We start from the raw sequence: 13451 nt of genomic DNA on the forward strand, positions 1-13451 counted from the left end.
TTTGTTTAAGGAAAAAGAAAAGAAAAAAGGCCGGCAGAGTACACAAGGCTACGTAAAGCATGACATCTTTAGAACAAAGAGAGAAACGTACACACGTAAAGTATTGAGCGGGAAAGCTGACGTATGCGGGTATATGCTAATAGTTGTGAAGCTTAGAAAGTAGATTAGGGTAACCAAGTAGGAAAATATTAGTTTGGCATTAACACCGGACATATTTACCCATTACATCATAGGAGTCCAAAGAGAAGTATTAGGGAGTAGAGCAAAAATTTGCCCATGAACATATCGTTAAAGAACAGGGGCAAACTTCTCACATATCAATGAATGCTGTCCAATTCAAGTTTAAGCTCATTAATAAAGGATCTCCTTTTTATAGCCAATTCCCAATAGCGTCACACGGTGTCACACCTCCTTTGGGGAGAAGTTTTTACATGACTTCTATACATGGCATAGTTCCTCACAAATGTCGCTAACATTAAAAGGGGATTATCACCACTTAAAATTTTTGCAATATTCTCGTTAGTATTTGAACCCACGCGTTTAGCATCATTGGCAGACTTGCTTACTTCTGCGCTTCAATGACACGAATTCGATATCCACATTGGGGGCGAAATGTGCCCATCTAAAAAGTGTACCAAAACAGGAGTTATATATCGACCATTGCAATATAGTGCTAATATAAGGGTATAAGAGCATTAAAGAAGGCGCTGCGGGACGGGCCCGATTCGGCTAGTTAGCATACATTGCAAATTTTGCCCATTAACATTCCACTAAGGAACAGGGGCAAACTTCTCACATATCAATGAGTGCAGTCCGATTCAAGTTAAAGCTCAATGACAAGGGGCCTCCTTTTTATAGCCGAGTCCGAACGGCGTGCCGCAGTGCGACACCTCTTAGAAGAGAAGTTTTACATGGCATAGTACCTCACAAATGTTGCCAGCATTAGGAGGTGAAAACCACCGATGAAAATTTTTTCTGATGGTTTCGCCAGGATTCGAACCAAGGCGTTTAGCGTCATAGGCGGACATGCTAACCTCTGCGCTACGGTGGCCTCCAAGCATACATACTCTTCACATTTTAAGTCGATCTAGCCATGTAAGTCTGTCCGTCCGTCTGTCGAAATCACGATAGCGGTCGAGCGAATAAAGATATCAGTTTGAAATTTTGAGCAGATTTTGCAAATGGACCATATAGATTCAGGTTTGGATATAATGAAAGCTATATCCCAATCTGAATTGATTTTTTTCAATTTCAATAGGCTTTGTCTCTAGGCCGAAAAACATGTCTGTACAAAAATTTAAGACGATCGGATGAAAATTGCGGCCTGTAGTTTGTACATAAATTAACATGACCAGATGGACGGACGGACAGACAGACAGACAGACGGACATAGCTAAATCGAAACAAAAAGTGATTCAGAGTCGATCGGTATACTTTACAATGGGTCTATCTCTCTTCCTTCTGGGTGTTACAAACAAATTCACCACAATTGTGGTGTAGGGTGTAATTATTTATAATTTCTACTTTTATAATTTCATTTAACAACGGTTTAAATATTAATATTTCTAACAACACTTTTAATATACAGGGTGGCTGATGAATATTGCTACAATGATGAATATTGCTACATTTTTTTTTCGGTGTATGGAATACATTTTTCTTTTATTCATGTTAAATTAAATTATTAAATTAATTATTAAATTATTATTAATTAAATTAATTAATTAATTAATTAAATTAATTATTAAATTATTATTATTAAATAGAAAAAAAGTTATTACATTTTTTTTTGGTAGCGGCTTTCATCAGCCACCCTGTATAATAATATAATATAATAATACTTATTTTACTGTCTTTTGATTTCTTTTTTAGGCGAATACTTTCTTCATTTCTTTCTTTTGGCTTAATACGGTAAGTCCATCTTTTTTATTTATGTTTTAAGTTGTTATATAAAAATATTTTAAAGTCATACCCTTGGTTCTGGGCCTGGGTTCGAATCCTGGCGAGACCATCAGAAAAAATTTTCAGCGTTAGCTCTCCCCTCCTAATGCTGCCAACATTTGTGAGGTAATATGCCATGTAAAACTTCTCTCCAAAAACTTCTCTCGGCTATAAAAAGGCCCCTTATCATTGAGCTTAAACTTGAATCGGACTGCACTCATTGGTAGGTGAGAAGTTTGCCCCTGTTCCTTAGTGGAATCTTCATGGGCAAAATTTGCAATTTTACCCTTGGTATCCAAATAAATATGTAGTGGAATTTTCCATGGAGTGGACAAGGTTTTTTTTATTGTTTTTATACTCTCTGTTTGTAAAACCTCGAAATAATCGTCTAAGACCCCTTAAAGTATATATTTTCGTGATCTTCATGACATTCTAAGTCCATCTAGCCATGTTCGTCTGTCTGCCAAAAGCACACTATCTTTCGAAGGAGTAAAGCTAGGTCCTTGAAATTTTTACACAAATACTTATAATTAGTGGTGGTCGATTGGGATTGTAAATGAGCCATGTTTTGATATAGCTCCCATATAAACCGATCTGCAGATTTGTCTTTTTGTGCTTCTAGGGGGCGCAATTCTTATCCGATTTGTCTGAAATTTTGCACATTTCAGTTATGTTATGATTTCCAACATCTGTGCCAAGTATGGTTCAAATCGGTCTACAATCTGATATGGCTGCCATAAAAACCTGATTAGATTTCTTCAGCTTCTAGAGGGCGCAATTCTTATCCAAATTGGCTAAAATTTAAACACTGCGTTCTGTTATGACTTCCAGCATCTGTGTCAAGAATGGTTCGAATCCGTACATAACCTCATATAGCTGCCAGGTAAACCGATCATTTGAGCTTCTAGAGGGCGCAAATTCGTATATCTACCACCAAAAAATGGGGGTGTACTGTCATTTCGTTTGTAACACCTCGAAATATTGGTCTAAGACCCCATACAGCATATATATTCTTGATCGTCTCGACGTTCTGAGTCGATTTAGCTAATTCTGTCCGTCCGTCTGTCGAAATCACGATGGCGATCGAACGCATAAAGCTAGCAGCTTGAAATTTAGCATAAATAACTAACATCGTTGTTGGTCATTGGCAATTGGAAGTGGGCCATATCGGTTCAGATTTAGATATAGCTCCCATATAAACCGATCTCCTGATTTGACTGCAAGCCGCAAATTTTTTCCTTTTTTGTTTAAATTTTACACATAATGTCCTGTTATGACTTCCAACAACTAAGCTGAGTACGGTCCAATTCGGTCTATATCCTGATATAGCACCCATATAAACCCGATTTAACTTCTTGAGCCCTTACAAGCCGCAATTTTTGTCCGATTTTGCTGAAGTTTTCCACGTAGTGTTCTTTTACGACTTCCAACAACTGTGCCAAGAACGGTCCGAATCAGTTTATAAACTGATATAGCTCTCATAAACACCGATCTCCCAATTTGACTTCTTGAGCCCCTGGAAGCCGCAGTTTTTATCCGTTTTGCCTGAAATTTGAACATAGTGTTCTGCTAAGACTTCCAACAACTGAGCTGAGTACGGTCTGAGTCGGTTTATAAACTGATATAGCTCTTATATAAACCGATTTCCCGATTTGACTTCTTGAGCCCTTACAAGCTGCAATTTTTGTCCGATTTGGCTGAAATTTTCCACGTAGTGTTCTTTTACGACTTCAAACAACTGTGCCAAAAACGTTTCGAGTCGGTTTATAAACTGATATAGCTCCCATATCAACTGATCTCCAGATTTGACCTCTTGAGTCCTTACAAGCCGCAATTTTTATCCGATTTGGATTAAACTTGGTATGTGGTGTTCCGTAATGACTTCCAACAACTGTACCAAGTACGGTTCAAATCCCGATCTCCCGATTCTTGAACCCTTACAATTTTTTTCCCTTACAATTTTTGTCCGTTTGGCTGATATTTTGCATGAAGTGTTCTGTTATGACTTCCAATAACTGTGCTTAGTATGGTCCGAATCGGTCTATATCCTGATATAGCTCCCATATAAATCCCGATTTGAATTCTTGAGCCCTCAAAAACTGCAACTTTTGTCTGATTTGGCTGAAATTTAGCATGTAGTGTTTTGTTATGGCGTACAACAACTGTGCCAAATACGGCCCGAATCGGTGTATAACTTGATATAGCTCCCTTATAAACCGATCTCCCGATGTTACTTCTTGAGTCTTTACAAGCCGCAATCTTCGTCCGATTTTGTTGAAATTTTGTATGCGGTGTTCTGTTACGACTTCCACCAACTGTGCCAAATACTGTCCAAATCGGTCTATAACCTGATATTGCGCCCGTGTAAACCGGTCTTTCATGTAATGAGACTAAATTTATTTTGTATAAACTTTTTCATAAATTACTAGCCGAATGGGGCCCGCTCCGCTTTGCCTTCTTTAACTTTCTAATATCTTTTTAGGATGGGAACCCTTCGTCCTGAGTGTGGATATAGAATTCGTGCCACTGTAGCACATGACGCCTATGACACTAAACCTGCGTTCAAATCCTGGCCAGAAGATCGGCAAAATTTTAGGGGATGGTTATCCCCCCTTAATTCTGGCGAAATTTGCGAGGTGCCATGCCATGCATGGTCCCCAAAGGGGTGTCGCACTTCGGCACGCCGTCCTTACTCGAGTATTTAAAAACTGTCCTGATCATTGAGTTTAAACTTGAATCGGAAATCACTCATTGATGTTTGGGACGTTTGCCCCTGCTCCGTTAATGAGTATCAATTTCGAACTCTACTACCAAATCGGTAAATACTTCCCATTAGGGAAATATTCTGGAGTGAGGCGGCTCCCCAAACACACGTCTCTTCAATTGGATATCAAATTCGGTTTTTTTCTCTCAAGCACCTTTCATTTAAGCTCTATATTGTCGTGATTGGTCTATATATTCATTTGGCGGATTTTGGGCGATCCACAAGTCACCCGACCCAAACAATAGAAACCATGTTTTGGTTTAGGTAACTGTAAGAGTGCAAAAAAAAATTCGAACGAATTGCATTACCCATCTCCGAGATCTAGTGTTTTTAAAAATTGGGATAGTGAGAAATATTTTTAGGGGAGGGATGGCTTATCGGACATTGCGCACAAATATAAACATCAAATTCGTGCCCTACTCCAAAATCCCTTTAATTTGAGCCCTATATTGCCATGGTCGGTAAATATGAACCATTTGGAGGGTGTTTTGAGGCTGGGGTGACCACTGGCACTTTGTCCTGAAAATAGATACCTTTATTTCCAAATACCGTTTGTTTGAGCTCCATTTTGCCATAGTCGGAAATGAAATTGACCCCCTAGTTTTGGGGCGTACCCCAAAATACTTGGCCCCCAAATTGGATATCAGATTCGTTTTCTACTCTCGAATACCTTTTATTTGAGTCCCATATTGCCATAATGAGTCAATTAACCTATTTGACGTATTTGTAAGAGAAAAAGCGCATCCAGACTTGAACGCAAATTTTAATGTCATATTTGTAATCTACTCCCAAATACCCTTCATTTGAGTCCCATATAGCCATGCTCGGCTTATATACCCATTTGGGGGTATTTGGTGGTGGGGCGACCTCCCATTACTTGGACCTAATTTTCTATGCCATACTTATAAAGGGATACAGGGCAAAGAACTTGACAAATACAATCCATGGTGGAGAGTATATAAGATTCGGCCCGGACGAACTCAGCGCACTTTTACTTGGTTTAGTTTATTTCATCCCATTGTTTGTGATCTTATCATTGCTCTTAACCATTGTCAAGAGTTTCTATATTGTTGGCATCTACTGTATTAAAAATTTTTTGTTGGCCCTAAAAGTATGCTTCAATGATGAAAAGTTTATACTCGGAGTAAAACAGTGTTTTTGTTACAGTATAACACTTAATTATGATTACAGTAGATCTGTTTTTCGACAATATGTTTATAGGCGATAATGAAATTGTTGTTTAAAAACAATCACATAGTAAAATGATTTCATAGTTAAATCATTTGTTTGTTAATGTGTTATGCCTTTCATTAAGTTGCACAAATAGAGTGAGTTGAAAAAAACATAATGGCTTTAAAAATTAAAAGCAATAAAATAAAAGCAATATGTATAGGGTTATACCACCATTGTGGTACAGGCTATTATAAGTTTATGTATATGTTTGCAACGCTATGAAGGAGGAGAGATAGACCCATTGATAAGTATACCGATCGACTCAGAATCACTTTTTGAATCGATTTAGCATTGTCCGTCTGTGACTCCATGTATTCGTGTAATCAAATTCCTGGTCGCATTTGACTTGTTGAGCCCCTGGAAACCGCAATTTTTGTCCGATTTGGCTGAAATTTTCAACGTAGTGTTCTGTTATGACTTCCAATAACTATATCAAGCTCAGTCTAAGTTAGTCTATAACCTGATATAGGTCCCATATAAACCGAACTCCAGATTTGATTTCTTGAGCCCTTACAAACCGCATTTTTTGTCCGATTTGGCTGAAATTTTGGATGTCGAGTTCTGTAAAGACTTCCAGCAACTATGTTAAGTACGGTCCGAATCGGTGTATAACCTGACATAGCTCCCATATAAACCAACCGGAAATTTTTGTCCGATTAGGCTTAAATTTTGCACATAGTGTTCTATTATGACTTCCAACAACTGTGCCTATTACGGTTCAAATCGGTCTATAACCTGATATAGCTCCCATATAAACCGATTTCCCGATTTGACTTGCTGAGCCCTTTCAAGTCGATTTGTCTGAAATACTGTAGGGACTGAGTACTCACCCACCCCTCCCTCAAAGTTCCTTTTTTTCCAACGTATAATATTATTTTGTAGTTCTAATATGAGCCCCCACCCCAGTTAAAATACTGGTTACGTACCTGTCCCATACAAAACTTACGTACATGGGCCTATCTGTATTAGCAAATTCATAAAAATTCGAAAACTAGGCGTATTTAAAGAAATTTAAATCAAAAATCGGCCAGAAACTTAAGCCCAAATTTGTATATACGTAGGTCTGGTGCAGCATTGTAGAACTGCAAATAATTAAAGATATTGCTTTGGTAAAATTGTATTTCATTTATGATACAGCTACGGAAAAATTATTTTTTCCTATATATAAATATTTAAACATTCATTCATTGAAATTCTTAAAACAGCCTTTTTCTTGTCTTAATCCATGTTAGCAAATTGCTGCAACTCAATTCCGATGTTTAATGCGAATTCTGATGCCATTTCCACTTCTCATAACCAATTCAGCCAAAGGATTTGGTTTAAAACCTTCCACAGGAAGAAATTCAAACTTACGCAATAGATAAGATAGGGAACACTTTAGTTCCAGCATGGCAAATTTTTGACCTAAAATACAAGAAATAGCATTTATCTCCAAAAAAAAATAATCTTCACTTCATTCTTTTCACCTACCTATACAATTCCTTGGCCCAGCGCTGAATGCCACAAAACTAAAGGGATGCATCTCCTTGTCTTTCTGCAAAAATCTTTGAGGATCAAATCTTTCGGGATCTGGAAAATATTTCTCATCACGGTGGGTCATATAGACCAGCAGAGAAATACTGGCACCTTTGGGTACGACCAATTTGCCCACTTGCAAATCTTCTTTAACAGCTCGCGCATATACCGGCACCGAGGGATACAAACGTAAAGTCTCTTTGATGATAGCTTCCAAATAAGGCATTGATTCCTTTTCTCTGCCTTCAAGAGCCAATGCCTCTTCATAGGCCAACTTTTGGGCTTGGGCATTTTGTGAGAGTAGATATATGGCAAATCCTATAGCTGAGCTGGTAGTGTCATGTCCTTCGAACATGAATGTATCGACTTCTTCTCTTATTTCGCGATCGGTCAAAGGCACTCCCTCCATTTGTGAAATCAGCAACATATCCAGAAAGGCTAAACGTTTTTTGCTGCCAATGCTATCGTATGATTTCTCAGCATCATCCATTGATTTAATTTTCGAATCTTGCAATAATTTGCGTCGTAGTTTTATAACGCGATTTGTTTCGCCATGCAAAATTTCAAGGCAAGCATCTCGCTGACGACCCGCTTCAGTGTATTTGAAAAATACGTTGTTTCTCTGCCAGAACGAGAAGGCCTTTTTTTGGAGAATGCTACAAATGCTGAAAAACAAAATGAAAATTTGATGTTTGAATGTGGAATGGTTTGACAATGATTTATTTTCAGAAAATGAGGCAGACGGTATCAGCCAGTTTTTTGGAATCTCAGACTATCTAGCCATGCCCGTTGGTCTTACTGTTGAAATCACGTCATATCGGACTGAAGCAGACAATTTCGGGGATCGGTTTATATGGGGGTTATATCTGTTTATAAACCGATTCGTATCGTACTTGCCATGATTGTTGGAAGTCATAGCTCAAGTCTTTGTTCCAAATTATAGCCAAATTGGAAATTGAAAATTGGAGCTTTTAGGGGCTCAAGGAGTCGATTCCGGGGATCGGTTTATATAGGGGCTAAATATGTTTACAGATCATACTTGGCATGGATGTTAAAAGTTATAACACAAGTCTTTATTCCAAATTGCAGTAAAATTGGATGAAAATTGAGGCTTGTAAGGGTTCAAGAATTGATATACGGGTATCGGATTATATGGCGGCTATGTCTGTTTTTATACCGATTCGGATCATACTTGCCATGGATGTTGAAAGTCATAACACAAGTCTTTTTTCCAAATTTTTTTGACCGATTCGGATCATACTTGGCATGGATGTTGGAAGTCGTAACTGAAGTCTTTGTTCCAAATTTTAGCCAAATCGAATGAAAATTGAGGAAGTCAAATCCGTGGATCGGTTTATATGGGACCTATATCTGTTTATAGACCAATTCGAATCATACTTGGCATGTATGTTGGAAGTCATAACAGAACTGCAACTTCGGCCAAATCGGACAAAAATTGTGGCTTCTAAAGGCTCAAAAAGTCAAATCGGGAGATCGGTTTATAAGAGAGCCATATCATTGTTGTAAGTCGTAACTGAACACTATGTGCAAAATTTCAGCCAAATCGGATAACAATTGTAGCTTCCAGGGGCTCAAGAAGTCATATGGGAGGGGCTCAAGAAGTCATTGAGAGATCGGTTATATGGGAGCTATATCAGATATTGATATAGCCCGATATATACCGATCTGATTTAAATCGGCAGATCGGTATTTATGGGGGCCATTAAAGCCACAGTTACTATTGGATTGAGGCCATCGTAGCGCAGAGGTTAGTATTTCCGCCTATGACGCTAAACGCTCGGGTTCGAATCCTGGCGAGACCATCAGAAAAGATTTTCAACGGTGGTTTTTCTCTCCTAATGCTGGCAACATTTGTGAGGTACTATGTCATGTAAAACTTCTCTCTAAAGAGGTGTCGCTCTGCGGCGCGTCGTTCGGACTCGGCTATAAAAAGCTCGGCTATTGAGCTTAAACTTGAATGAATTCCTTAGTGTAATATTCATGGGCAAAATTTGCAAATTTGCATTTACTATCGGATTTCACTGAAATTTGGCACAATGTGTTGGGTGAGGCTTCTCTGCGTTCATACCAAGTATGATGAAGATTGCGTTACATTTGGCTATATGTGCTATATACACCGATCTGCCGATTTAAGGCCTATTGCAGGCGCATTTATTATCCGATTTCGTTGAAATTTGGCAAAAAAAAAAGTTGCGCTAGGCTCCAGAACATTCGTACCGAGTGTGGTCAAAGCTGGACTATATTTGGATATAGCTGCCATATAATTCGATCACCCTATATATGGACTTTGGCCCATAAAAGGCGCATTTGTCATTCGATATATGTGATATATGGCACAGTGAAGTGTGTTTGGCTATTTAATATGTGTGTTCAATACGGCCCCGATCGTTCCATTTATGGATATACATTTGTGGATATATTTATATATATATATATATATATATATATATATATATATATATATATTGTTAACGTAGAAGAAGCCTATACGATTTTATAACTATAACCCTCATTAGATTGAAATGCAGAGGGCGTTCAAATGTATCGTTAAGTGCCATATTTACACTATCACCTATCTTAGCCTTTAAGAATATTATAAATAAAATGTTCACTTTGGATTCAACCTCGAACACAAGAACATTGGTAAGAGTTTCCTTTCCTCCAAGATTTTCCGCTTGTGGATAATTCGTAACTCCAATATTGTCTTCGACTTCTTGCATGACCATCTCTCCTCGAGATTTAATTGCAAGAAGTTATTTCGCTTCAGTTGCTTATGGTCGTGCTGTGATTTTAGTTCCATTTCTTCACCCCCCAAAGAGATCCAACATCCTACATATATTCATTTGGTCCTTCGAGCCGGATATCTGTACTGGGTACTCAATTACACAACAGCGATCATTGCAACAACTAAGTCATTCCTCGCAACAAAATCATTCTCGGATCATTCCTCCATTTCCATCATCCATTTCCATCATCCAGGTTCGCATTATTTCCATATTGGGTATGAACACTCGTTTTTGCATAACCAGTTTTAGTTTCTAACGAACTAATAAAGTGACAGTGCGATTAACCGGGAGAAGAAGAAGCTAAGAACGTGAACTTTTGTAGCAAAATGACTGGCGTTATTGTTTTTCTTTAAAAATCCATTTAATTATTAATTGTGAGACGTGGTTTTTAATATTAAATCGTGATTTTCTTATACATAAGTAGATGAGAGTATTTTAAGTGTTGGTCGCATATTTAGAGGTTAGGCCGTCTACCAAAAAAAAAAAAAAAAGAAATTAACACGATACCGCGATAAACATTTCTTGGAAATCCAAAAGTGAACAAATTTTATCCGCTGATATTTTTTCGAAGAGAAAGAAAAGATTCAGAATCTTTAGTGAAACTATAGGCTTCCAATTGAGTGTCAAAATTCAAAAAAAAGGAAGAAAAGAAAAAGATATTTGGAATACATAACCTCTTCTGAGACATGTGCTGAAATTTTATATATGTATATAGGCGAAGAAATGGATAATCTCCTATGTAAAACCTCATAGCCCTCAACTGTACAAAGTTTATATAAGCCTTATATGAAGCTGAAGCCGTTACATACATAACGTACGTACAGAACATATGTATGTACATATTTCTTTTTTTTTTTCTCCTCCTTTGTTATCCATATTTCGTTATTTATTGCTTGCCGATGAATTCAAATGAGAAGAAAGACAAAGAGTAATGAAAGTAACGAGCAATTTCCAGTGAGTTTTATCCATATATGCTTTACCAGCAGTCCAGCCTAGTAGAGTACTCTCAAGTTGTTTCAAGTTCCATTTGTTTCAATCATCTCACCCGCATCGATTTGATTTGCTTTTCTAGTGTATTTGCTATCCACTCATTATTAGGCTGTCTGCAGCACTGATGTTCTATTTTATTCTGACTGCGAGTACTCTCGACCGAAACTGGGAGTTTTTTTTTGTTTTTAATATATAGAAATGCAAAGAGATACTTGTGTAATCTTAAGAATTCCGATTCAGATTTTATGCTTTTGAAATAAAATAGTCTTTGACAGCCGTCTCTAAAATTTACAGTGTTTTCCCCCCTTTTAAGACATTTCAGACAATTCAAACGAATTTAACGCATACATCAACGCTTGATCAATATTTGTGATTGATTCCTATCCATTTGTTTTGGTTTCCAATTGGTTTTTATTTATTTTTTTTTCCTATTTTCCAAATAAATAAGTGTCTACTACACCTCTCCGAATAACGACATTGAAGTTCAGAGAAATATATAGCGAATTTTGTAAGAGATTGTTGCACAGATCTCACGACCAAGCCATGAGTACACTGGACCGATTTATACGCGCTAATATAAAGCTCGTTCACTTCGAACAGGAGCTTACCGATGCGTCCATAGAGAACTCTTCAGTTTTTGCTCTCGAGGTTCATCGAGAGGAGCTCAGGTCCATTTGGGGCTCAGTTAAGTCTCTTTACGAGAAATGTGTAGACGAAGTGGACCAAAAGGCCAAGAAAAAGGGCAAAGATGGGACAGATCCATTATCCTCTAGCGACGTCAGCGACGAGACTCATATGGAAAGCATTAATGCACGTTATCATGCATCATACGAAACGTATGTTAAGATAGTATCAAAAATCAGCGCTGGAATACATGACCGTGGCCGGAACACTTCTTCATTACCTCCCTCACCCTTTTCAATCACACCACACTCCAATTTCCATCTGCCTGCGTGTGATACTGAAACGTTTTGTGGGGACTATAAGTCCTGGCCTTCCTTTCGAGAATCTTCCTCGAAAGCAGCATCTGTCCGAAGACGATGAGTTTTGCGAGAAACTGTATAAGGAAACCACAACTAGGGATGAAAGTGGCAGATTCACAGTTGGCCTTCCCTTCAAACACACAATTTTGAATTCAACAATGCAATTGGGACAGTCCAGGACCATTGCAAAGGCACAGTTCTTGCGGAATGAGTCTCGCTTATTGAAGAATCTGGAGCGAAAAAATGAGTACGATGCCGTAGTCGAAGAATACCTGGATTTAGGGCACATGAAAAGCGTTCCAGCTCCCATTCATCAAAATTATCCGCAGCACTATTACCTTCCACATCATTCAGTCGTTAAACCGGAGAGCACCACCACGAAAGTTCGAGTGGTATTTAATGCCTCCTGTCCGACTTCCTCCGGAGTATCCTTGAACGATATCCTTCACACTGGACCTGCATTACAGAATGATCTGGTCCTGCTTCTTCTTAGGTGGCGCTTTTATCGCTTCGTCTTTTGTGCTGACATTCAGAAGATGTATCGGAAACTTTTCACTCCGTGGCCGGAACACTTCTTCATTACCTCCCTCACCCTTTTCAATCACACCACACTCCAATTTCCATCTGCCTGCGTGTGATACTGAAACGTTTTGTGGGGACTATAAGTCCTGGCCTTCCTTTCGAGACATGTTCTCGGCAATTTATGTCAATAATTCCAGCCTATCTAACGTCCAAAAGCTTTTTTATTTAATGAAGAAAACGGAAGGTGAAGCTCATGACATCGTGATGAAAGGTCCTTTGACGAACAGTGGTTTCGACACGGCTTGGGCAAATCTTGTAGATAGATTTGAGAACAAGCGAATGCTAGTTCATAGCCAGCTGCGCGTTTTGTTTAATCTCTCCCCAGTCAAATCCGAAAATGGCGAGGATATAAAATGCTTACAGAGAGACATCAATTCTTGTATCTCATCACTACAGATGTACCATATTGATATCTCGAGTTGGGATCCAATCTTTGTTTATATCTGTTCGACAAAATTGCCCCGCACAACTCTTTCCTTGTGGGAACATTCAATACAAAACAAAAAGGACATTTCCAACTGGTCCGATTTAAATAATTTTCTTTCCAGTAGGTTTCAGACTCTAGAGACTATTTCTGAAATCAATTGCCAGTCGTCCTCACACGATTCTAGACAAACTGGTTTGAGAAAATCCAGT

The 13451-nt window shown here is 38.3% G+C and overlaps 1 protein-coding gene across 1 annotated transcript in view; it reads right to left on the minus strand.

Annotated features, from left to right (window-relative positions):
* Nucleotides 1–7039: 7039 nt before the first annotated feature.
* LOC106082619 (probable cytochrome P450 4s3) overlaps nucleotides 7040–13451 on the minus strand; it is a 32062-nt gene continuing 25650 nt past the window's right edge. The window contains exons 3-4 of the mRNA XM_013245239.2: nucleotides 7409–8118; nucleotides 7040–7342 (exon numbers count right to left, since the gene is read on the minus strand). Of these exons, the coding sequence (XP_013100693.2) occupies nucleotides 7185–7342; nucleotides 7409–8118 (868 nt within the window). The 3' untranslated portion in view covers nucleotides 7040–7184. The remainder of the gene's footprint in view (nucleotides 7343–7408; nucleotides 8119–13451) is intronic.

This window comes from Stomoxys calcitrans, chromosome 4 (genome assembly GCF_963082655.1).
Source record: "Stomoxys calcitrans chromosome 4, idStoCalc2.1, whole genome shotgun sequence".
Classification (NCBI taxonomy): domain Eukaryota; kingdom Metazoa; phylum Arthropoda; class Insecta; order Diptera; family Muscidae; genus Stomoxys; species Stomoxys calcitrans.